Raw genomic sequence first — 10,263 nt, forward strand, 5'->3', positions numbered from 1 at the left:
GTCAGCGTCCATGTACTGGAGTGTTGTGATAAGCAGCATGTTAACATGAATGACCGCTGTTAGAAAAGTCGCTGAGCAGATTGATTTCGCATTTATTACAGTTATTCAATACGTATACTTATTAAAACACAAATTAAGGTAAGAACAATACTACTAAAACTCGTCTCTACCGTTTGTAATGAGGGTGCAGTTTAGTTTGGCAGCAGCCATAACACGTATGGAGCTTCTAGTACATGAATGATGCTTGTGATGTTGATTTCAGGAGAAGAATGAGTCGATTTCTGAATGTTTTGAGGAGTTGGCTGCTCATGGTGTCTGTGATCGCGATGGGGAATACAGTACAGAGCTTCAGAGATCACAGCTTCTTATCGGAGAAACTCTACACGGGCACACCTCAATACGGTCTCAACATTTCAGCATTATTATGAAGAAGTTAAATCCGAATCAAATCATGCATAATACTGATCCTTGAGTGCCTGGACAAAACGGCATACACGGATGCATACATTATAACCTTCAGAGACCAGCCTTAAAGAATCGGAACGTTTGTTTACAGTAATGAAACTAGACCTATTTTTATTGATTTTATTATAATTATTGAAAAACTACATATCTGTATCACTGTAACCGTTGGGGTGGGTGGAAATCTGCATACTGAATGCCACAGCTTGCTAAAGTCTGACAACAGACACCGCTAAGCAAAGAAAGTCAGAGATAATTAAACCCCAAAACAAAAGATGCTTTATATAATCACTGGCTTCCTAAAAACACATTCAAGGAGGAATAAAGAGAAAACATCAGTGCTATGCTTGAGTCTCTGGGTTATATGTAATTTTATGTACCAATGAAATATTTAGGATAAATCAGTAAGATATGTTCATAGCAGTGGCGTAGCCAAGGGTGGGCTGGGGTACTGTATTACAATTTTAATTGGCTTGGTAAATAATAAAGACTATTTATAAAGTTACACACTGCTGTGGACCTAAAAGTTACATTTTAAATAATTGAAATCACTTTAAATTATTGGACTAGAGTCATTTCCTCATGTCCCCATTGCTGCACGTCAAACATCTTTTGACAAAAATAAGGGCTATGTATGTATATATATATATATATATATATATATATACAATTAAGAGTTTAGTATTACTTTCTTTCACTAACATGTATTCATTTGTGGTAAATGTTTCATTTTAACACTGATAGTGGAGGTATTTTCTGTGTCCCTTGACTTATTGTCCACCCTGTGACCTTTGAATTGAATATCTATGTTATGAAATGACATCACACACACTGGAGGTCACATCAGCCATTCAGCTAAATTATTTTTAGTTTACTTGTTATATTTATATTTTCCTTTATTTTGTGATGTTGGTCATATGTGGTCAAGTATAACATATGTGAAGAAATAGGGAAAATTAATGTCATTTTAATGATGAAACATGAAGATACTTATAAATGTTCCAAGCCGCAATGTCACCAAACTGTAGGAATGACCCATTTTTTCTTGCTTGTCACTCAATACGCTATGTGTCCACATCGTTAGACACACACAAAAAATGTGTACTGTCCTGTCAAATATTGACAAATCAAGTATTCATTAACTTTAATTAATAATGATTTTCAACCTACTTGTCAGCACTTGTCAGACAGAAAATCTCACGGTTGTTGACAAAATAGCCATATATTGTCTATCACGTATGTATTAAGATGTATGGCAAGGGAGGACATTTAAGAAGAAAGTATTGCCTGGTTTATAAACATTTTTGTAAATATCTGACGGTGTTGTAAAAAAGTATATATAGTATAGAAATATATAACACAGTAAATGGTACCAATGAGTTAAAAAGTAAAAGAACATTTGAAAGTTTATAGACATTATGTCAAAACTAGTAAATTATTGCCGCTGAACGTCCTGATGTCTAATTCTGCAGTAAATGGTCTTCAGGCGAGAACGTTTGGCATCTGGACTCTTCTGTCCTCCATCATCCGCTGCGCCTGTGCAATAGACATTCAGAACAGAACGTAAGATTTCACCTCTTACAGAATAATAAAGATGTCTATAGCAACATCATGCATCTGTCTGACTGACATTTTTTTTGTCTGATTTCAGGCTTTATCACATCACCTTGTGGACGTTTGTTCTGGCGCTCGGTCACTTCCTGTCAGAAGCGTTCATCTATAAAACGGCTCCTCTGACCATTGGAGTCATGGCCCCTCTGATTGTAGCAAGTAAGCGAAGAGCATTTTTAAAGGGCCTGATTACACAAAAATTAATATTTCTCATCCTCGTGTTGTTTTAACCCTTTATTATTTTTCTTTGATTTTATTGAAATGTCAGGCAGAATCTCTGAGCTGCTTATTTCCATACAATGAATGTCCAATTGCGCATGTGTGTTTTCTCTCGCAGAGCTTTGGTATGATGGTTTTAACCACTTTAACGCATTTTTTGTCTGCCGCCTGCAATTTTTCTCTCACAAATTTAAAAGCTCACCTTACACACATACAATGGACTAATAGCATAAAATTGGTCTAATTTTACAGATTCCAATCATTCATAAATAATATTGTATATGTTTGCAATCTTATGATGAACATAATTTTTATTAACATAAACATTAACATAAATTTTTAATTTTTGTTTTTTAAATATTGTTTTGAAATTCATAAGCATGTGATTCTGGTTCTTTTTGCTCTATCTCCCTGCAAAAAGTCTTATGTTATTCCACTAAATGGCAGCAAGTACTAGGAAAAAGAAATGTTCATCTATCACCTTCCATCACAATACACAGATCTGAATTGTAGGTGGCGCTCTTACGCAGTTGAGCACTCGCACCATAGACATTCAGTCAATTTTGGATTGCATGCATGCATGTTTCCCAGTGTTTCATCAAATATCTCAGCTTCTGAATGGACTAGAAGCTCAATCTAGGGGTCATTGTAAACCTGAGATCCTTAGCTCAGTGGAAAATATATAACATTTTATTATCAATAGTTGATAACATATTTTGCCAATGATTTGTTATATCATAACATTGATCATCTCCTAACAAGACCACATGTAAAGGTCTGGGAAGATTAGATATAAAGTGAACAATCAGTTCTCGTAGTCAACGTGTTGAATGAAGGAGAAATGGGCAGGAGTAAAGACCTGAACGACTTTGACAAGGGCCAAATTGTTATGGCCAGTTGACTGGGTCAGAGCATCTCTGAAATGGCAAGACTTGTGGGGTGCTCCCGGTCAGCGGTGGTGAGTACCTACTGACAGTGGTCCAAGGAGGGACAAACCACAAACCAGCGACAGCCCTGCTGCGTATGGGGCTGTGTATCCACAGACTGGTCAGAGTGCCCATGATGACCTCTGTTCACCGTCGAAAGCACCTACAATGGGCACACGAGCGTCGTACTGGACCTTGGAGCAGTGGAAGAAGATTGCCTGGCCTGATGAGTCCCATTTTCTTTTACATCACGTGGACAGCCGTGTACATGTGTGGCGTTTACCTGGGGAAGTGATGGCACCAGGATGCACTGTGGGAAGACAACAAGCCGGTTGAGGGAGTGTGATGCTTTGGGCAATGTTCTGCTGGGAAACCCTGGGTCCGGCCATTCATGTTGATGTCAGTTTGACACGTGCCACCTACCTAAACATTGTAGAATACCAGGTACACCCCTTCATGGCACTGGTGTTCCCGGATGGCAGTGGCCTCTTTCAGCAGGATAATGCGCCCCGCCACACTGCACACATTGTCCGGGAATGGTTTGAGGAACATGATAAAGAGTTCAAGGTGTTGCCCTGGCCTCCAAACTCCCCAGATCTCAATCCGATTGAACATCTGTGGGATGTGCTGGACCAACAAGTCAGATCCACGGCGGCTCCACCTCACAACTTACAGGACTTGAATGGATCTGCTGCTAATGTCTTGGTGCCAGATACCACAGGACACCTTCAGAGGTATTGTAGAGTCCATGCCTAGGTCGGTCGGCTCTGTTATGGCGGCACACGGAGGACCAACAGCATATTAGGCAGGTGGTCATAATAGTTTGGCTAATCAGTGTATGTGTGACTTATGTATCCGGGGACTTTTACAACTTAAGCGTAAATTTATTGTATGCGCTTGGCCCCGCCCACGGTCCACGGAGTTCAAGGGTACAGGTAGTTTGAAACCCTCTTAAATTAGAACTGTTTTTGTGAAAATGTTACCCTCCAAATAAATCTTCACTATCATAATATTTGTGTTATAACTCTTGGATAACCTTATAACATTAAGGTGAGGTTTAACTATATTATGAAGGCACATACTTACTGAAATGTTTAAATGAGTTCTGAGGACAGAATTAATTTTCATGAAAGTCAGGTCGGGGCATGTTGTCACGTGTTTAAAATATAACAATATTTGTTGGCCAAAACAATAATTTGATATTTTTTTACATTTGCCGTTAACATTTTTTATGTTTCATGAATCGTTTTGTGCTTAAAATGTTTAATGCTGGTGTAGATTTAAAGAGAGGTGTATATTTTATTTTGGTGGTTGTTATGGTAAGGACACATTCCCCCTTCACCCCACAATGTTCATAAAACCTTCATCACTGGTTTAATGGCAGGTTCCATTGTGACAACCCGCTATTGAGGGCAAGTTGTTGAAAAAGGTCAACATGTGTTTAATGAACTGTCTGCATTAATTGTTAATCTTTTTTTGCGGCCAAGACTTGTAGCCTACCCTGACAAATATTAATTGGAGTAAAATGTATGACAACTAGCCCCGGTCTTCCCTGCTTACCAGTGTATGTATTTTACACATCTGCAGTGTTTATAATCGACAGCACGGTGTCACAGTGTTTAAAGAGTAATGTTATCTCTCTACAGGCCTGTAACAGTCTCTTTGTGTCTATAGGTTTCTCTGTTGTGGGCATGTTAATTGGGTTCCAGTGTATCTCTGAGATGCAGGAAGTGAGTGGAGCTCGTCAGAAGAAGAGGAACTGACCGTCCAGTGACATTCACAGCATTGCTGGTGATGCTTCAGCGCTGAAGCTTTTGGGCACTGATAAGGGTACAGGCTATAATCGGTGTGTCCTGACAGCAGAACATGATTCTGATTGGTCCGTTGTTTGTTATGAGTCTCTGCTGCCATCAACTGCTTGCCAGTCCAAATATATGAGGCCCAAACTACAGACAGTTTTCAACGTAATGATATTTAAATACATTTTTACAACAAACAGTGAAATCGAATACGAATCATATTTTTATGTGAATATTTGGAGTTAATGGCACGCTCTGGGCATTCGCTCTGAGTTCCCATGTATGCTGGACACATGTCTGCTCCAATTCATCACTTTTTTATTTTTTTGTTATAAAATGTTTGGTTTATTAAATAAAAATGAACATTTTAGTATGGATTACTTGTCTACAAAATGTATTTGAAGCAGTTAATTCAAATGGTTGTGAAGAACATGAGAAACATAAATTCAGTTAAGTTTTCCAAACTTTTAGCTGGTATATATAAATAATATATAGCTTTTTTAATATAGAAAATCATAGATCTTAAGTGACTCATACTGTATAATATTATAATAAAATAAATATAGCATTAGCTATACCTTGAATGTATGGGTGTTTCTTCAACTTTGCAATTTCATGTCCCTGGTTTGATTTTTATAAAAACAAATAGATGTAATCTTTTTTTCTTTTAGTTTGTTTATGAAGGTCACATTTAAACTGACTTAAAATTTTACCAGGCCTACATCATTTATTTTTGCTACTTTTCGGATGTCTTTTATGTACAGATTTGACTGTTTTATCATTGTCTCAGACCCAGACTATCAATTATAAACAATGAAAATGTAATATATATTTTGCTGCTTGTTGAACATTTTGTCACAGCTAGAAGGTTCCTGTAGCTCAACAGGTAGAACATGTTGCTCGTAACACCAAGCTCATGGGTTCAATTCCCAGTAAACACACAAACATATCAGATGTATACACTGCACTCACTGTAAGTCACTTTGGATAAAACCACCTGCAAAACACATAAATATAACTTGATTTCATTCTATCCATTTAAATTTGTCTAATGGAAGTTTACTTAATCCATTTGATTTGGGACTACATGAATACTTTTTGTGGTGTTAATGTAGCATTGATGAAACTGGGGATTTCCATTTCCCACCATGCTTTGCATGGGACATGATACAGTAAATGCTACCATTAATTGTTATTTTATGTGCTTTTCTGCAAGATAAATATATAAAAGGGGATACTTGTTAGTGTTTAATATTTTGTTATGTTAGAGTTTCTGTTATGTTGGAGTTTTGGAGGTTACCATTACGGTGGAGCTTGAGCTAATGATGAGGACAGGTAGATGTCACACATGAAATTATGAGAAAGTGGCATAAATTTGAGGCAGATTGCTGCCATCTGGTGAACAAAATATAACTAACATGACTTGAAAACCATGTCATGCCAGTAATAGCCAGTAGATAGCTGTAGCCACTGTGTAATCTGATATCTTGTTGTAACCTTATTTTATATTTTATCAGAAGATATATATGATATATTATAAAACTATTATTTGTCCAAATTTGGCATTTTAAAGATGATTTGAGGTGTCAGTTTTTGCAGTTAATGTTATTATGGTTACAATCAAACCTGACCATGGTGTTACAAAGAGAAGACACAAAATAAGCATTTTTCTACCAATAATTTATTTCAAACATAAAAATGTAATAATTCAAAGTAAATACATAATAATATCAAGAAAATGAACATAAAGAAACAGAAATGAAATGTACAACTCTGATTCTTTTGTTTTATACTCTAATTGAATTTTCAGAGTAAATATTTTGCAATTTCAAACTTTCTATAGTAAAAAAAGAAAATATGTGTGTGTGTATATGTGAGAGTGTCTTAGATTGCTGTCATCAGCTGAACAACAGATGACTTGTAATGCCTACAATGACCAAAAGATGGCAGTAGAGCTCCACTTATTGATGTACTGGTAATGCGTGTGTGTGTTTTGCATTGTGACTAATATATATATATATATATATATATATATATATATTACACAAATGTAAAAAAAAACCTCTGTGGTATAATCTCACCAGTTAATTTGTGTGTTTGTGTGTGAGTTGGTGTATGTGTTTTGCACTGAGGATGTTTTAGAGTCTCACCGTGTAATTTCTGTCTGTTTTTTTTTTTTTTTTTTTTGCATTATGGCTGATTTATTGATTGTATTAAAAAATCTGTTTTTTGGTCAATTTTGACCAGGAACACCAAAGGTGTCCCTTTTTAAAAAAAAACATAACTTAGACTTATCTAATTAAGCCTAATTGTTTTATGGTCAGATGGCAAATGGAGGAAAAGTCACCAAGTCTTGTAATGCTCAGATAAAAAAAAAAAAAACAATTGAGGAAAATGTATTTCAAGCAAAAATGGCCGAATACTGTAGGAGGGTTAAACTAGGTTCTTTCCACACAAAGTGTTTGTTTTGAGATTACATAGTTATTTTAAGATAAGAAAACTCATTTCAAACATGTGGAACCACTGTCCACAATTTGAATCAAGTTCAGCCAAAGAGCTATTTTTTTGAGTGTATGATCATCTAAACAAACAAAACATTTCAATATTTCTGTGAAAATTATTTCTAACAATTTCTTTCAAAAAAAATAAAAATAAAAATTCAAAAATGTATGACTGTCCCACAGTTGCATCATTTCTTGAATATTTGTATTGGGGGTCATTTCCAATTAAGCTGAAATTTTGCCAAATTATACAAAAAGGTTGAAAATATAATTTAACTGTGTGTATTTAGGATTGCACTCTCAGTTCAAGCTTTTGCCCCTTGGGAGACGTCTACGTGGTGTAAGGTGCCTTACAAATCGAGATAAATTTACATTTGTGCCTGTGGCTATTCGACTATGTAATGGGTGATATCAAAGTTTCTTATCATTATTATTGTATTTTTATGTATTTATTTATTTATTTTTAATATTTATTCACAATGTGTGATCTTGTATGCTGTATTCTTGTTTAGTTATTGTGTTGTTGTGTGAAGCACAGCTGTAGCCTTATATTAATTGCCCCGCGGGGATTAATAAAGTTCTAATAATAATAAAATGTTAGACAGTAATTTTATTTGAGAAAAACTTTAAAATGTAATTTCCATCAGCATCATTTCCAGCACAGAATACTATTAACCTTGTGTGACCCCTTGTCCACATGTGTGGACATTGTATTTTGGCTTCGCTATACGCAACACAACATTTTATTTCATTTAAACTGACTGATCTCAGTTCAGGAGACTCTGTGCTGTCAGTAAAGGGGTAAACTTTCAATGCACGGAGTCATATGACAAAACAACATGGTGTTGATCACAGCAGAGTTTGTGTTTGGTGGAAATGGCAACAAATCTGGTAAGAAACCTCATTAAGTTTTTACATTGAAACCTGTTTGAGTCAAAAGATTAGAGTCTCTAGTTTCATTCGATATGCTATTTTTGAAATTTGAGCGATTTATCGCGAAATGGTACACAATGAACACTTTTGTGGACTGTATGCTCATTTTCATTTAAAATATCCTATATTTACTGTGCATTTTCACATTGACAATAAATGTATTCATGCAAAAGCTGAAAAATGTTGCTTTCAGAGGCTTTATATGGAATTAGGATGAAAATAAGGTGCATTTCAAACTGTTCTGAGACCAGTGCAGACAGACAGCACACTGGAGGTTAAGTCATTCACTAAATAGGGAGCAAGAGAGCATCCTATAGCTCTCTATGCAGTTAAGTGCATTCACTCCTAAAATCTGATCAAAAGTTCAGTTTCAGGCTGCAGATGATGTTTGGATCATTCAACATGTTTGACAGACATGTGACAATGATAATCAGTACATAGATTCAGAATTTATAATGTATCATTTTATTTTAACATGGTTGACAGTGATTGGATGATGCTGGACATTACTTTGAATCTGAATTAATTATGCTAATTTATGATGTAATGTCTGTAACATCTCAAAAACATGAATAATCAACACTCCTGGAAACATAATACACAATTTGATGAAAAAGAAAAATCAATTTCTATAGCATGGTATTATTTAAAATTTCACAAATTAGTCTCACTGTCCACATATGAGGACATACATTTTTAGGAAAACTATTTGTTTAAAAAAAAAAAAAAATAATAATAATAATATATATATATATATATATATATATATATATATATATATATATATATATATATATATATATATATATATATATATATATATATATATATATATATATATATATTTGTGCATGTTTCTTAGGTGCTACTAGTTACAAATCAAAGGGGGAATGAAAAATACACAGCAGTCACACTCAGATCTCAGGACATTGAGATGTGCTGGAAATGACACTGTGGTGGGAATTTTCATGACAAAAATTATACAAATCTCTTGTGATGCATGAACATACAGAACTGTGCAAAAGTTTTAGGCACTTGTGAAAAATGTTGCATAGTGAGGATGTCTTCAAAAATAATGCCATAAATAGTTTTCATTGATCAATTAATGTCATACAAAGTTAGTAAACAGAAAAAGAGCTAAATCAATATTTGGTGTGAACACTTTTGCCTTTAAAACAGCACCAATTCTCCTACTTACACCTGGACACAGTTTTTCTTGGTTGTTGGCAGATAGGATGTTCCAAACTTCTTGGAGAATTATCCACAGTTCTTTTATTTATTTAGGCTGTCTCAATTACTTCTCTCTTCGTGTAATCCCAGTCTGACCCGATGTTCAGTGGGGGGTGTAGCAGCCAATAATGTAATTACTACCATTAATGTAATAATAACTACCGTTAATGTAATAACTTACCAATAATGTAATAAAGTTATTACGTTATTGGTTCTGACATTTTGTTACATTAAGAATAGAAAATGTATTACGTTATTGGCAGTTATTACATGAACGGTAGTTATTACATTATTGGCTGCTACAGGGGGCAATGCCATCTGTTGCAGGGCTCCCTGTTCTTCTATTCTAATCTTTTCTATTTGCAAAAGTAACGTTTGTGAGTATAAAATGTATTTTTCCTATTGACACACTAAAGTAGCAGATATAAATAACCATCTTAAGACAAATGTTTTTGGGAAACATCTTATGTGCCTAAGACTTCTGCACAGTATTGTACACCGTTAGTAGACACATTTAAGAGTATTAAAAAAAAAGCTGTTTTAAGGAAAACGTAGTTTCTCGGAACCCACAGAGCTAAAAGT

The 10,263-nt window shown here is 35.0% G+C and overlaps 1 protein-coding gene across 1 annotated transcript; it reads left to right on the plus strand.

Moving 5' to 3' along the window:
* Window positions 1–7,872, plus strand: erg28 (ergosterol biosynthesis 28 homolog). Its single transcript, XM_051723279.1, has 5 exons — window positions 1–138; window positions 263–402; window positions 1,935–2,025; window positions 2,114–2,232; window positions 4,893–7,872. Exons 1-5 carry the CDS (start codon window positions 50–52, stop codon window positions 4,979–4,981), a joined length of 528 nt encoding a protein of 175 aa, XP_051579239.1. The 5' UTR covers window positions 1–49; the 3' UTR covers window positions 4,982–7,872.
* Window positions 7,873–10,263: the final 2,391 nt, after the last annotated feature.

The sequence above is a fragment of the Myxocyprinus asiaticus genome, chromosome 17 (assembly GCF_019703515.2).
Source record: "Myxocyprinus asiaticus isolate MX2 ecotype Aquarium Trade chromosome 17, UBuf_Myxa_2, whole genome shotgun sequence".
Taxonomy (NCBI): domain Eukaryota; kingdom Metazoa; phylum Chordata; class Actinopteri; order Cypriniformes; family Catostomidae; genus Myxocyprinus; species Myxocyprinus asiaticus.

Excerpts from the sequence above, each read along its gene's own strand:
- erg28 (XM_051723279.1), top strand. The coding sequence starts at position 50 with ATGACCGCTGTTAGAAAAGTCGCTGAGCAGATTGATTTCGCATTTATT. Across the intron at positions 2,026-2,113 it reads ATAGACATTCAGAACAGAAC|GCTTTATCACATCACCTTGT; the intron begins GTAAGATTTCAC and ends GTCTGATTTCAG. Across the intron at positions 2,233-4,892 it reads GGCCCCTCTGATTGTAGCAA|GTTTCTCTGTTGTGGGCATG; the intron begins GTAAGCGAAGAG and ends TTGTGTCTATAG.